Raw genomic sequence first — 16,414 nt, 5'->3', positions numbered from 1 at the left:
TTCAATTCAGGGAGCTTTGAGCTAGGTGGAAAAAAAATAATTGCACTAAATTGCTTAGTGAATGCAGGTTATAATTTCAGAGTGTCTGAACAAAATTTTTCTCTTACAGCACTTATTGCTCCTGTAGCTGTCCTGAATCGTTTTACTTCTTGGCCAGAATCCACAGACAACCCTCTCTTAACAGCAGATAAGGCAGAACCTGCTCCTTCTCCACTTGCACTTGAATCCATATCTGAATCTGGCTGAAATATCACAAATGTATGTGTTAAAAAAGCATTTAACTGTATAACAGTTCAATCTTTACCAGTTTATTTAGACTTCCTACCTGCTGGTCTTTAATTCTTTGCAATTCCCACTTAATAACTACTTCAGCAAGATCCACAGCTAATTTTCTTTGCTCTATTGTAACACTGGGAGTGAAGCCCAGTCTCTGCATGGCACTAACCATATGCTGAACCAAGTGATGTCTCACTGGATAATAAACCTGAAAAGAAGGTTTCACAGTCACATTAGCCATTAACCAGTAAAATTCTACACAAAAACAGAGCCAATATAAAGCAAAACGGTAAAAGCGTCTTTAATCTCAAAGCCTGCTAAATCTGTACCATGTTCAAATTTTGCAACCTGGAAAAGTAACTGGTGTTTTGCAAATAAAATTTTTCAGTGGTGACTACTGGTTTCATATACCCAAATGAAGATTTTTTTTGAAAATACATTATTTTTCTCAAGGACCAATCATTCCAATTTTTTGCTGATCCTTTTAGAGAGCTACAACTCACATTTGAACTCAGAAAAGCACTGAGGCACTGATTCATGAAAAACGACTTAAATGTATATTAGGTAGCTGTTACTTCACGTCGTATTTTAACACACTGTTTCAAAAATACTCCTATATACATATTCTGCAGCATTCTTCCATTTGCTTAATACTTCCCAACATACATTAGCTGGAGATAAAAGTTATCTAGTTAACCCCACAGAATATATAAAGTCAATAAACAAGAATTACTGGAGGATGGAAAAGAATATGGTTCTGCACTTTTTTTAAACAAAGAATCTTCACAGATCTGTTAAAGAGCACTGCTAATGCATGTGCAATGAATTAACCTTGCAGGCTTTCACCTAACATTCTAACTTCAATCGTGATAAAGCTTAATAAGTGGCTTGCTGCTTAATTTTAATAGTTTTCAGTTTTAAATAAATAGCTTTGCAGACAGTTGATGCCTTTTCAAGATAAACCATATAAATCAGATTATAGTTTTCTAAGCAAACTGCAGTTAACATTCTTGGTATCTGAGATACCGTGACTGCCAGAACTGGTACAAGTACCTTGAAATGTTGTACTATCAAGTGCAAAATATGTACTAGTTGTGGAACTGTATGACCCTCTTCCACAATGATTTTTCGCGTCCAGTGAGTCAGCATCTGATGTCCATCCTCCATTCGAGCAGGCACAGCCGGAGTCAGAATAGCCATCGCTTGCCTGACAATAGCTCTGGCCTCCATAGCATGAGCTTTTAGAAGACTGTGAAAAACCTAAACAGCAAAGATTCTGATCAACATTAATATTACACATATTTTCAAAAATAAAGCATTTATAAAGAAAAAGAAACTACAATACACAATTCTCTAAACACCATTTTTTCCTGAAGGCCCATAATTTGTTAAATACATGATGATACTTCATTATGAGAGGTATACAGCATATATTTCTGTTTCCCTTATGTTCCCTTTTTCTTCCTCCCTCTCCACTGTGCAATTTCAAGTCTTCCTTCGGTCCCCACATTCTACCACAACTGAAATGTGTGTATTTTTTAAAATGAAGAAGCATTACCAATTTTCCTAATTCAATCAAGAGGACTTTTCACTGTCCCATTTACCCTCTCTTTCTTCCCTTACCATCAAAACTCTTTCTATACTCTTCTACCCCCAAATAAATTTGTATTAATATTTGGCTTGCTGCTTCTTTCTTTGTTGCATACGAATTTAACCAAGTATCCAAGGTACGTATATATGTATTATTTTTTTAACTAAGTATCCCAAACTACTGTGCACCCTCTCCTCTGCATTTTTAAATAAAAGAAAGCCCACTAAAGAACTTATCAACATCCCTTACATGTATGAATAAAAGCCCATAGTCAATACCTGCAGAACTATCTTCTTATGTATGGCAAATTTTGCAATGATGTGTGCCAAAAGTAAATGTCCACTGTATTTGCACGCTGGGTCCACACAAGCCTTGGACAAGAGACAAGGCCAAGCAAATGTCATGAGGCGTCGTAGTTTGCTGTTCCGGTTTTTGTTATTGTCATGAATGTGATGTGGAGCATGCTCAACCAAAAGTGTTGCAAACTGCAAGAGATATATCCTGAGAGAATCCAGCATATCAGCCTGTTTTTCCGGATCAAGTACCTAGTCGCAGGGATGATCCAAGAGGAGAGGAGAAAGGTGAGGAGAAAAAAGAACAGTGACAAAAAAAAGACAAAAAAAAAAAACAGAAAAACAAAAAACCCAATTTTATTATCTATAAAAGCAAAGTCATAGGCTTTTTTTTGCTTTTTGAGCAGTTTTTAATAAGACTAATAAAGTATACCACTTTTTTTACTCAGTATAATACCCACAAAACAACCTCCTGAGTTGAGAACTTTTAAATAACAAGCACATCTAGGAACTTCTGAAGTGCTAACCTACTGGGGACGACGACAGGAGGATGACAAAAAAAACCGAACACAAACCCCCCCCACAATCCTCATCTTTAACAACACCTATTTTATAACTCCTAACTGGTTCAACAAAATCAATGTGGATTACAAACATACCGATGTCCAGTCGTGGAAAACTTTGCTTATGCAAAAGACTGGGATTACAGCCATATAAGCCCCATTTCTAAAGACAGACGTTCAAGTTCTAAAGGTACCATGAACTGAAGTCCAATCCTAATGATGACTGAGGGATCTCACACCAGTTCAAAATTATGATGTGATTTGATATACCTGATCGTAGCATTTAGAAATAGCACAACTAATTCAAATCAGGATTGAAAAGCCAAATGAGAGAAACAACTTTTTGGTTTAATTTTCCAACACTTTAATGTAAACAATCCTTGTTTACCTTTGTTATAAAAACACTAGTGATGCTTTCTGGATTATCTCCCTCTGGGTTTGGAGGTCCTAACAGCTGTTCACCTTCTCCCTTTTCAAAGCTGTACAGGAAAGCCGGATTCAGGATATGTTGCAGCACCTACAGAATACAAACAAAAAACCAATTATATTCAACTACTGGATTCTTCTAACAGCAGTCAACATTCAAGTAACTTCATATGCAAACCTGCATGTTAGACACACTCGCTGCCTTACAAAAGGCAGTGATACACGAAACCTTAAAGAAACAGATACACATGGATTTCCCCCCCCCCCTTCCCCCTTAAAAGGGCAAAGATTCTTAGAAAGTGTAATCTGAAGTAGTCAGCACTGAAAGCAAGATACATTGCTGTCTCTGTTTATTATCACTCTTCTTCAGGTATGATATTTTCACCTAAATGACTCTGCCAATTATCCAACTCACTGACATTTAAGCAAGCAAGTTTTGTTGCCCTTGTTCCCAAGAAGAAAACTAAACCTAAATTCCAGGCTTCTTTGATTTAATTGCTTTCGTTACCTTGGCTTTGAGCTCATCTCCAAAGTTTGGGTCATTGAAGTCTACAAATCGGAAGAACAAAGCCCGTTTCTGGGGAATACTGTAGTTTTTGGGGATCTCTTCTTCCATGTATTCTTTTAAGAAAGTCATATTGCAGAGAAATCGACCTGTAAAAGCTCGAAGCAACTGGAAGAGCAACTCTATATCACCATAATTCCTTCTGTAAAAGAACATTAAAAAAAAGCTTCTGTGAAAAAATACGCAGCCAAACTACTATGCTAATGACTTGATAAAGAAACTAGTCTTGGTTTTAAATGAGCACAGGCAGGAGCAAGCAGTGTCAGAGGCATGGTTTTAGAGCTAACGGCAGCATTACAAAATATATTAAACTTTCTCTTCAATAACTACAAACCATTTTATAGTACCCCTACACACCTTTACAGTATTTTCAAAATTTATTTTAAAAATATATGCAAGCTATAGGAAATAAATGTTTTTACGTACTTGCAGTAATTCAGTAAGCAATATGCCAATAGCTTAGGTTCTTTCCAATTAGTTGCTGCCATATTCTCCTTACGATGTCTCTCCTGAAAAGCTTCACTCACCCAAACACGTTTCAGCTGGTTCACCAAAGAATGTTGATTTGCTAACCAACATTCATCATTCTTAACAATAATACTTATGATCTGTCAAAAGCAAAACAAGACAAATGCACAGTCAACACGCAATAGATCTGTCAGTAGAAAAAAATTGTATAAAAGCACTTCTTTAAGGTCAAAATCAAAGGTTTTAAATATTTTTTTAAAAAAGTCAAATAAAGACTAGTCTATATTGATTTTTACAGGAATTTCTTATTTTCAAAAGATGTTTCTGTGGCCATGTTTTCCTCTTGTATCTTACTTGATTTTTAAGAAAAAAAAGTATAGTTCACCTCGAGTCTTCTTTCCCTTCCTACAGTGACTGACTACAAACAGTTCACATTTTTACAATTGTTTTTCTATGAGCTATAACACATACACACACTTGAAAGTCTGCACGTAACAGGCTTGTAGCTAAAGAGATTTAACTATCTAGTTCAGAGACAAACAAGAATAAATGAATACCTTGATAGCCTGGAACTGCAGATCAAGACGCATTGTGGTAGTGCTTGGAGAACCAGGTCTAACAGCTGCTTGGGTACCAACAGGTAACAGCAGAGTGATAAATCGGTTAGGATTAGCTGCCAGTACATCTCGTAGAGGTTTGGCATCTTTATGTTTTAAGAAACTCTGCAGAAGGGGAAGACATAATTTTAATAACAACCTTTAAAAGCAAAAATACCAAAGGTCTATATCATCCTGTAGATTTTATATTCCTCCCTTAAGTTGCAGAGGTTATATTTCACATACATAAAAATAACCCCTACAACTTTAGTAATAATCCTACATGATCTGGAAAGGTATAAAATCAACATCTCAGGGCAAATAAAAAACTGAGAATTGGCACCCCACAGTCAGAGTAAGACCATGATTAAGGACTACCAGGTCACCGAGGGAAAAAAACACGGAACAGATGAAAAAATTTTTGTTCATCAGATTTGTGAAGATGAGGGCTTTCTCCTGCTCCCCTCCCCACACAGCTTACCATAAACATTCTGCTCCACTGTGGATCATTTAAAGTGGCTTCCATCATGAACAGCTCCACAGTCTGGGATGGATGACGCGTCAAAAATTTTATCAATGGTTCTCTGAATGGACTGCCAGCCTGGAAGATTCATAAAGCTTAAATTAAAAACGCAGAGTAGAGAGTATTTTCTACTCATTTACTAGAATGTAGAAAAATCCATTTGATTTGGCATTTATGCAGATACAAAATGTTCAGAACATCTACGATGACAATTTACTGACAATTTCAAAAAGGCACTTTTAGGAGTCTAAGACAAATGTTAACACCTCCTAAAACGCTTAAAGAGAATATTCATTTATTTATTCATTACACAAAATGTTTTTCTACACCATTCCTAAAATATTGTAATTATTATATGCTAACGTTTAAAAATACCATAAAGCAGAAGTGTCAGAAATGTTAACTTCCACTTTTACCTCAATTAACATTGCTCGTTCTGTTTTCATAACAACTTCCAGCAGAGGTTTAACCAAAGTCTGAGGGGCAGCTGGGATCAGATGGAATAAATTTATAATTGCTGAACAAATCTTCATTTCCTACAAGTAAAAAGAAATACAATTAAATTAATATTACCAGCTAAACATGTAAAAACAGTATCACATACCCTACCTTTTTTTTTCCCCTTCTATATTAGCGTAGCCAGCAACCAAATGCAAAGGTTTAACATACATATAGCATCTACTTACCAGAATGTACGGAGAAAATTGATTTTGTGAAAGCCTGCCCTTCCCCCCTTGTAACAACATGGTTTAATTTTATATTCTTTGTCAGTATAGTGGTGTTTTACGGGTAAGAGCTAAACACTATTTAATGATAATGGTGATGGGGAGTTATGGAGTGCTCACTGCACTACACCAAGTGGCTCATACATCAAAAAGCCAGTTTAATTTCTCATACACACCCTGCAACCCCAGACTAGACACAAAGAAAAAGACAGACAGCTTTCTCACAGCACTGTTCAGTATATCTCGCAAACAGCTGATTACTTCAAAGAAATGTCAGTTCTGTTCTTCCACTAGGTATTAAATTCTTCTGAAGTTCAAAATAATTTTGTGGGTTTCTTTCAGTGTAATTTAAATGGGCACTATATTTCAGTTGAGTGTGAATTTCCTTCAGTAAGAAAAGGGAAAGGAAAAAACCCAAACATCCACCCTCACCATCCCTCTGAAACTGAATTCTAGTACGCATTATACAAAAGAATATTACCAAGTGCACTGCATCTCCTCAACTGAATTTAGTCACAAAGTATTAGGCCCCACTCCTTAAACATGATCTGCCTAGACAGGTCCCCACAAAACTACTCTCATGGATTGAAGTGCAGCACTGAGAACGCATATAAAATCTTTTGAAAGTACTTATGCCTTCACAGAAACTAAAAATCCTGCTCTTCCTAGTACAAACATGCTTAACATGCTTAACAACCTTAACAGCAATGTTATCAAAACAGCTCTGCCACAGACAAAGAGAAGACAATTCACAGCACTGCACTCAAAGGCACAATGCACTCTGCCCAAAACACAACAATTGAACTAACAAACCACAATTAAAAAGAAAGGAAAAATAAAAAATAAAAACAAGCGAACAAAAAAACCCACAACAACAAAGAACTTCCTGGTGCCTCCACTGAGTTTCTCACCTCTACCCCCTCCGCGGCAGGCTGAACCAAAACAGAAGTCACAGCATGAAAAGAAAATGCCCACAAAAATATCAAATAAATGAACAAATCAGGATATGCTATTCTTCAGGCTGCAGACAGAAACTGACTTCAGTAGGGTTATTTTCTCATCTCAGACTGAAAGAACGGAAACAATGAGCATCTCCCATGCTCTGAATTGCTCTCCTAAGAATTAGGATAGAAAGCATCCTTTTTCCTACTCGTATGTTGTTTAGACATAGCTTCTCAAATATTTATACTGAATAAAAAGATAGTAGAGATTAAGTCAGAGGAAACAGTATTTTAGCATCTTCAAAGACAAATTGGTGCAACATCAGTTATGAAACCACTTTCAATGCTTGAACTACCAAGCTATAAAGTCCTTCTGACAGACTGTAATGCAGAATTTCCACTGCGGTGCCACTGTTCACAAGCTGGACGGTCAGAGGCAACCAACTATTCAAAACTTTTGTCAATTCCCAGACATGACCTAAAAAACGCCTTTCCCTGGGGAGACAGGGAAGAGAAAAAGAAGGGACTTAAATCAAAGATTTCATTCATTGAGCAAATGGATTAAATCTTAAACGCTGCTTAATATGTTCTGGTTTAATTTGTTCATTTCTCTAAACAGCCCAGTTACAGCTCAGGAACAGAGTAAGACTGTCAAAATTATTTAGGTGAACGAAGAACTTCGTTATTCTGGCATCAATGTGGATCTTCACAATAGCTGTTAATTATAATGCAGCATTTTTAACAGAGATGTCTGAAGTTCTTTGTTTGCCTAGAACTGCCATTTACGTGTGAAAACTCATTCCACAGACTTTCGGAATGTTTCATTTAGCAGCCTTGCCGACTAGCCATTGCCTGCACTGTGCTGGAGCACTGCACACCACCACCAGCAGCATCATCAAATGGCACCTTCATAAAGTGCCAATGGAAAAAAATGAAAACACTTTACATCAAAAAAATTATCGTAACAGTGTTCTCTACCATTTCAGCTAGCAAACACAAGGCTTTCCTGACCAATTCCATTCTCCACAGCATGCCTACTGTCTCCTAGATCTAATCGCTCACTCACTCAGTCTGAACGATGAAACCTACTCCAGTACACTCCCCAACATTGCTTTTAAGTGATTACCACAGATTTTTGAATCTCACTATGGACAAAAAGAAATTGCAGTATGTGAAAGGCCAGCTACAGCAACTTTGACCACCAGTTCCGCCATCCCAGTTTTCCCACATTTAGAAGGTACAATTACAGAAACAGCACACTGTACATACGGACATACAAACACAGACTGTCACAGCAATGGTATTAAGACCACACTGTCTGTGCCTTCCTTCAGTTTCCTAGAGTTTTTATTTTTAAGGAAGCTTTAGAGCAACAACTGGGGGAAAAAAGTAGTATTTCAAATCAGCTTTGCAGTCACGCAATTCTATTTGAAAATGTTTCCATAGACTTCTCTCCTCTCTCAAGATGCGACAGTAGCTTCCTTCTGAAGAGTCTGGTGTGCACCTCACCCTCAACATACCTAGGTTTTAAACCAACACTAAGAAAACATTATAGGTTTAGAGGAGACTGAACACACAACTACATATAAAACATCAACAGAAAACATTAAAAGCAGAAGAATTCACAATTCAATGTGAATTAGGGACAACTAAAAACTGTTCTGGAGGTGTCACACTGTGGTTTAAAAGACTATTGCTATAAAAAGATCTGCAAGGTATCTGTATTCACCACATTTCAGGAAAAGTGAATCCCAAAATAAGAATATGAAGGCCTTAGAACTACTCCGATCTGAATAAATTCTGTTTGACTTAAAAACATAAGAAACAAATTCTACTCCATTAAAGAACATCTAGGTCAAATACAAAGCAATGACCTAATTCAGATTTAAAAGCTCTCCTTGCAATGACAGCAGAGAGTACTGAAAAGCCATTAAGCCATTTCCATGTTTTGAGGGAAATAAAACACCAATCTAATTTCATTCCAATTTGAAAAACAAAGACATGAACAAAATTCCTGCCAATTTTTCCTAGTCAATAATAAGTCTCAACACTTAATGTAAGTTATTAATAAAATCTTAATAGAATTATGGGACTTCCGGTAATCTACGTGAAACTACACTGAAGCAGGAATTGCCCTCAGTACCATATTGCCAAGAGCACACAGTGTAGTCATTAAGCTGTGCTATTTTCCATTTGTAAGAAAATTGATCAGCTTCCCACAGCTCACCGTTAAGGCTACTAGTACGGATAGGAGAGAGATTTTAATGTGATTTTAACTGGTAAATATTGAACTTGGTTTTCAAAAATTAGATTTAAAATTAACTAGGATTATATCATTATTCTGTATAATTGTCAGAATACTATGTTATGAACATCAAACATATTAGTGAAAAGAGAGGGATTATGCTGCTGAGCTCATCAGCCATTCCAATGAAGAACAGATTTCTAAGCAGAAAATCCTAAGTAAAAAAAAAAATAAAAATCATTGAGCTGTTCTCACACCAACCTGTAAGGAACAGGCTTGAAAGTAACCATTGTCAGCAGATAAGAAGCTCCTCTCGCTAAGATTTGCATCAAATACTCAATATACATGTAAGTTCATTAGTTTGTAACAAAACATAAGTGTGTAATCAGTTATGACAATATTTACAACTGAGTTCTGTAATTCCAAAACATTAATACTATTTATTTATTGTCTTCCCACACGAAAGCATTCATTAACTTACATTTCCATCGCTCCGTTGTCCACCTTTGTGTGTAATAACTACAACTTCCATCCATTTACGCAGGTGTTGCTATAAAGACAGGATAATTAGTATTGTTCTTATTATACTGTTCTATTTTAGCAAGTGACAGCATATGCTACAAGAAAAGCAGCAACAGAGGCAGAAACAATTGAAGGAAACAAAAGGCAAAATGATTAGTTATTTTCACTCCCTCAGATTAAAGAGTTCACTGTTGCAAAGTCCTCTCCATATTCAAGAAAGTAGGGGTTAAAAGAGTACGTACATTAAAAGTCAGAAAAATCTGAAGTCTGATAGACTTACAATTTGTAATTATTTGCTTGATATGTATGCATTTAAACATTTAAATATCACTGCAAACAGATAAAGAATTCACATACACAGCTTAAAAACTGCGAATAAGAAGGGCAATACCTTCCACCACTTTATAATTAGCACACTAGGAAGTAAAATATATTTTCAAGGGTTTCCTTAGTATATTATGCTGCTGGCACCTTTTTTAAAGATAAATTTGTCCAAGCAGACCTTAGCATAATCAGTCTTCGCTTAAAAAAAAAAAAAAAAAAAAAAAAAAGGTATCCTAACTTTCTGGTTTAGCAGCTCTTTAGAAATTAAGTCAAAATATTTAAAAGGATATTTTTTTTCTATTAACTGTGAAACAAAAATCTTTTACTTCCAATATATACGCTGAGCCAGTACTGAATTGTTTGTTGACTCTTCGACAATACAAATGTAAGCTAAAAAAAAAAAAAACCAAACAAAACAAAACAAAAAAAAAAAAAAAAAAAACGTTCTTCTGGAAGACCTAAAGAAAACTTGAATGAGCTTACCATCATCTGATCGCAGAATTTATCATTAAAAGAGTTTGGAAAAAGTCTAGTGACAGATGTCAGACGATTCACAACGTTCAGTGTCAGACTTCGATAGTCTCCCAACATCATAAGCAATGGTCTCATGTGTGTATGAATTTGATCAACTTCTATGGTTGCTCCTTCCAAGAACTGCAAGAGAGTACAGGATTAAGATACAGACGGAGAGGGGACTTTATTTTAAGAAGCTTGCACAAAAGTAATTCCACTAAATTGATTTTTCTTCTTTTCATTTGTACTTTTAAAATGCAATAGTTTAAACAATGTTTATTGCCCGAAATACATATAGTGGCAAGATGGATTTGGGAAGCACTTAAGCATTTCTGACACACAGTAGGTTATTCCATAAAATAATCAAGTAGGAGATTTTAATTACAGATGGATTGAAAAACTGCTACAGCTCTAACACCACTTTATTAAGAACTGCCTGTGAATCTGGCTGAAGGCAACAGAGCAAATATTCCCTGTTATATGCCAGTCAATCTACACATCATTACAAGGAGGTCAGAAGGATATTTTTTTTTCGTTTTCTGTATTTATAAGAATGGTATTAAAAACTTGCTAAACAAGAATTAGGCATACCTACTGGACAACAAACCACGATGAGAGAATATCCTTTTCACCATCCTTCCAGGGTTTTTTAACACAATAACCTAGCATCCACAGAATAGATAGTGTAATGTAGCACCACACAAGGATGCCGATTCTGACCTTAACCAGTACAGCCAGTCCTGCTCATTAAGGTAACTGCCATACTGCGATGCAGAGTCTAATCCTGCTGTATTGCTTACTTTTCCAAAACCAACTATGAAGTTTCTACCACTTCTTTTGGGAACAAAAAAAAGAAACATGAGAAAAGCTTTTACACTAAAGCCAGGCATGCACATTTCCAAAACTGCTAGGAAGGACCAACACTGTTTACTTTAGAAAAGAAGATACATTTACAAAGACCCAACAAACAGAAAGACCAAAAGACGGGACAGATGGAAAGATTAAAAGACTTACCATGGTCCTTGTCCAAGAGCTTATAATGCTTAATTTCAACCAGAAGAAATTTTTACGGTTAAGTTCAACCCCCCCCCCAAAACCACATCTGACCAAAACATAATTATATTGGTGTCACTAACAAAAACTTAACAGAGCAGCCATTATTTCCCATAGAGAACTTTCCCAAGAAGCTTTCTAACAAGAAAGTAAAGCAGGGAGAACAATGGCCTCAAAAGCAACACTGGTTTAATATACTAACCTTTCTCATGCACGCTTCTCCTGCCTCCTGCAGTTCATTATTTGTTGAATTAAGTGCCTTGAAAAGTGCAGCAATGATTTTCTCTCTCGACTGAGGCAAGTAATTGCAGGCAGCTAGAGCATCTGCGAATATCAAAGTAAATTTGTTCTCTTTGTTAATTTCAAAAGAGAGGGGGAAAAATCCCTAATTCTACAGTTCTTCTCTTTAAGTTTCTTTTATTGCATCTCAAATTACAGACAGCTAAAGCATAGCATGCTTTGCCAAAAGCAACAGACATCACAAAACAGTAAAAGAATGGAAACTCTATTAACAGTGTTCTAAAGTTTTCTTAACACTGTATAACATAATTAGTCTAAAAATATTTGGGGCTCATTTCAGAAACCAAATACTAGCCATTAAGAAAGCAGCGATACTTTCCCATTATTCTCTCCATTAAACTGTGTCCTCTAGAGAGCAGTCATCAGTCTTCAAGCGCTCAAGTTTTCTGCTGATCTTGGGAAGAAGACTGCCCATTCTCACAAAGACACACCAAATTTTGTTTAGGAAGTTTTACGTACTTAAGGCTGCAATCCGAAGAGGTACAAGCGATGGAAGACTTTTGTAACAAGGTAGTTTCATTAAGGCAGCATCTTCAGCCTCACACAGATTTAGCAACTAGGGAAAAAAATAAACAATCATTTTAGCATAGCACTGTGAAACATGGTTGAAACAGTATTATCAATTACATTTTGAGTCTTGTTTCCTCAAACAGCCAAGTTTACACAGAGTAATCAACCTCCAAATTTCACCAACAGGCCAAAATTATACTCAAAAGTAGGGTATAAGTCCCCCTGAAAACTGGTGGTTATCCAGAGGCAAGAGAGTCCATTAGCACTGCCAACACAGAAAAGTCAGGCAAAAGTTAGCCATATTGCATTTTTTTGGCCAATACCTAGGTGGTCTATCTGCAAACAGGCTGCTCATACGATCAAAGGTCTACAGAAAAACTTGCCTCCTGAATGGCAGTAATAATACTGCAAATACGAGGAGCAGGGCAAGAGGGCAGAAGGAGATTAATAGGGAGAAAACGTGCTGAAAATGTCTCCATGAATTCTAAAGCTCATGGGTCACTGCCCAGAGGCTCTCCTCTTTGCAGGCGAGTATTTTCAATATATGTATATGGGTTTTTATATATATATACACACACATACACACACACATATATATATAAAACACTGCACAGGTTGAAACAAAGTCATGCAAGTTGACAATGTCCAGGTTGCACCTATACTCAAGAACACTTAACACTCACATTCACAATACCAATGTATCACTCTCACTTTTACAGACATTTTTTCACCTACAGCACATTGTCTTCATCTTAAGTCAAAACCAGAGGATCCTCTGCATTGACAACTATACCCCACACCTGCTTTGTTAATTGCTATTACTGTTGGTATCAAAGACCTTCTAAATTCACATCTGGACAAGACTGCTAGGAAACCAAGGGACTAGACAGTTTCTCTCAGTTAAATCTATATGCTAGTTTTATACCTGATTTTACTCAGTGTTAGAGATGCAAAAAACTTTAACAAACTGTATCTATGTTTTGGTGGTACAACAACTTATTTAAGAAATACACTGTACATAAAATAAGACCTAAATGTGAAAGTTAGGTCTACTAAACTAGGAGTAACACCAAAGTTCATTTAATATATTTCACACACATTAGAACACCCTGCTTAGCTCAGAGCTATTACACCGTAGGTAAAGGCAGACCTCAGCTCACATTTCAAAAGGTAAATTCTTAACATTTCAGTGAAAGTTTAAAATATACAGAGAAAAATATGTATTTTTAACAAAAAGTTCTAACACCATCACTACTGAAGTATCTACATTAAAATATGACAACATAAAAAGAAAGTACCTCCGTGTAGAAAACCTTGTGTTCCACCACATTTAGATCCATTGTAAACAATCGGGGTTGCAGGGTTGTGCAAAATGTATTTCCCTCCATCAGGCCAATCTGGGCATTTGCAGGTTGATGCCTAAGTAAATGCTTTTTAGGAGGAACCATGTCTTGGAGAACCTACACAGCATAGTTTAGATTACTGAATTAGCAGCCAATTCAAATGACCCCACAGACCTAGCCACTAAGTCGTCATTAGTCATGGATGCAAGTTTCTATCGTGGTTCTAGATGTAACTCTTTAGAAATCACTAAGCAAGAAGAAAAGAATTTCTCCAAACTAATTTAATTCACAGTAAGTTAGCAAAACAACTCAGTATCTGTAATTACATTACATATCATTACAGAATATGTAATACATATTCTCTGTGAGCAGATCTATGATACTTCTTAACTTCACATAACGTCATAAACAACAAAGAAATTCGTAGACTTAGACATTTCAAATGTTCAGCTCAGGAAACAAGCATATTTTAAGCTCCTAAAACATCAGAAAAACTAAAACATTCATGCAATTTTTTTCCATTACACCAACTTCTCACTGTCCTCCATAAACACCTTTAGCAAAATAAGGTATGAATTAGAGGAGGCTCCTCTGTATGTTCCCAAACTACAACAATGACACCTATAGTTTCATACCTTGTGGTGGCCCTTATGGCTTATGTATGTTTTTACCTGTCTGTCAAGAGAATGAATGCTATTACCTTTAACAATATTCAGCAAGAAGTTATTTCAACCAGCTTTGATCTTTATAGTCTCTTTCTGGATAGGGCAAGACACATCAACATGCCTCACATTTAGAAAGTAACACATAACTGAGGTTCAAAATGCAGTATCCACCTGGCCTAGCCTATGTCTGATTGGTGGTAGGACAAGCAGTCCATAATTTTGGGAAGTAAATCAACCTGAAGACACTATAAACACTGGCTAAGTAGTCAGGCGTAGCCTGTACGAACCTCTATACTACCCCAGCCACAGTGTATTTTAGAACAACGAAATCTAGCAAATGACAAACACATGCTACCAAAGCACTAAGAACTTAATTCACTACTGTGAGAAAACATACTCAGAAAAGCATTTTGCAAATCCAAATGGGTAAACAGCTTTAAACTCCCTTCCAGTATTTCTACTCACCTCTTTATGTGGCTCCATAATCACCGTGACACTTTTTCCAGTGACTTGTGCAAGTACCTGCAATGAATGCATGGCCTGTTTCCTCACAGTAGAGTTTGGAGAAGTTACTTCTCGAACAAGGTCATGTGTTACATGATGGAAAGACTTCTCCTGTGCTGCTAGGATTTCTTCTGTTTTTTCTTCATCTTTTAAAGGAGTTGCACATCTAATCAAAAGCTGTTCTAACGTGGTCTTTGCCATAGCAACTGCTCCATTGGAAACCTAAAGTATTATAGATCATTTTTATTAAGTAAGTACAGATCTAAGATCAGAAATCTACACACTACTCATCAATGAACTTGGCATCTGATTTTGATCAATCCTCTGCAAATGGCTAAAACATTTAAGCTTAAACAGAACACGTATTATTCAACTAGTCTTCCCACCAATCATTCCAGAACTGTGAGCTGCAACGCAACGCAATTTCATAAACAAACTCAGGCACTGGAACCCTTAGCAATACTGTCACTATATGATTCACAACTGAGAAAAGGTCAAGCAGCTGACTCTCTAGGTATCTATAACTACATACAGCTTTTTTGTAAGATGAACAGCTTTCAAACTAGACACAGAAAGAAGAAAAAACCACAGTGTTTTTCATGCAAGTGACAGCAACTCTAGTGTTCCTTCACTGATCTGAATGTGACCTGTACATCTCTACGCTGAAAGAAGCAAGTGTAATTCCAACAACTTTGGCAAAGTTATGTGGAAAAAACAGATGTAATTTGTAACTTCGTCTTAAGGTTTAAGTAAAAATTACTAAAATTCACTCCTATCTATCACAGATACAATACATTCTTAAGTTAAGTAAAATCAAAATTAGCAAGAGTTCTTCTGTTCTTAAATTCACACAGATTGTTTTTTTCCCCCCCCTCACTATTTGATATAATTCATTCATTAAATACCTCTCCAGTTAGATCCATCATAACAAAGAGAAGCGCCTTCAGGAAAGTCTGCTGGTTCTGGAGGACCCAAATTAGCGGCAGTCGTTCCATAAGAAATTTAATTGACACAACACCTCCTAGTTTAGCATACCAAGCTTGTTCATAACAGCAAGCACATAAACGTTCCACAATATATGAAAACAAGGGAAGCTGACAAGCCTGGAAACAAAGAAACGTATTAGTTTGCTTCTTCAGCTCACTGGTAGTCTCCAAAATTTTAGAAGCAAAATTCTATTAGCTGAAATTAAGATCATTTAAACATATATATTTAAAACAGAATATATTACCCTTTCCTTTGAACCCAAGATAATACTCGCAACATCAAATATCACTGCTAGAGCCACCTCTCCGATTTTGCAGAGTTCCTTCTCCTCATATGCCATGCAGATTGCTATGGCATCAATAAGCACCAAGGGATCCATGCCTTTTGACCCATTTTCTTCACTATGAAACATGGCTGTGCTAGGCTGGCTTCCAACCTGGTAGCACTGTAGCAAAAAAGGACCTGTAATTTGTATTGGGGG

At 36.4% G+C, this 16,414-nt stretch overlaps 1 protein-coding gene across 5 annotated transcripts in view; it reads right to left on the bottom strand.

Annotated features, from left to right (window-relative positions):
* The window catches only part of LOC121086374 (transformation/transcription domain associated protein), a 96,922-nt gene that overhangs the window by 52,800 nt on the left and 27,708 nt on the right, over positions 1-16,414 (bottom strand). For all 5 annotated transcript variants that reach the window (XM_040590043.1, XM_040590046.1, XM_040590045.1 and 2 more), the window contains 18 exons: positions 16,178-16,395; positions 15,852-16,049; positions 14,908-15,168; positions 13,733-13,894; positions 12,384-12,480; positions 11,827-11,948; positions 10,542-10,712; positions 9,694-9,762; positions 5,718-5,837; positions 5,260-5,379; positions 4,740-4,904; positions 4,141-4,322; positions 3,658-3,856; positions 3,112-3,240; positions 2,146-2,412; positions 1,330-1,536; positions 326-484; positions 108-242 (listed from right to left, as the gene is read on the bottom strand). In XM_040590043.1, the coding sequence (XP_040445977.1) occupies positions 108-242; positions 326-484; positions 1,330-1,536; positions 2,146-2,412; positions 3,112-3,240; positions 3,658-3,856; positions 4,141-4,322; positions 4,740-4,904; positions 5,260-5,379; positions 5,718-5,837; positions 9,694-9,762; positions 10,542-10,712; positions 11,827-11,948; positions 12,384-12,480; positions 13,733-13,894; positions 14,908-15,168; positions 15,852-16,049; positions 16,178-16,395 (2,981 nt within the window). The remainder of the gene's footprint in view (positions 1-107; positions 243-325; positions 485-1,329; positions 1,537-2,145; positions 2,413-3,111; positions 3,241-3,657; positions 3,857-4,140; positions 4,323-4,739; positions 4,905-5,259; positions 5,380-5,717; positions 5,838-9,693; positions 9,763-10,541; positions 10,713-11,826; positions 11,949-12,383; positions 12,481-13,732; positions 13,895-14,907; positions 15,169-15,851; positions 16,050-16,177; positions 16,396-16,414) is intronic.

The sequence above is a fragment of the Falco naumanni genome, chromosome 4 (assembly GCF_017639655.2).
Source record: "Falco naumanni isolate bFalNau1 chromosome 4, bFalNau1.pat, whole genome shotgun sequence".
Classification (NCBI taxonomy): domain Eukaryota; kingdom Metazoa; phylum Chordata; class Aves; order Falconiformes; family Falconidae; genus Falco; species Falco naumanni.
This window is presented reverse-complemented; position numbering and strand designations above follow the sequence as displayed.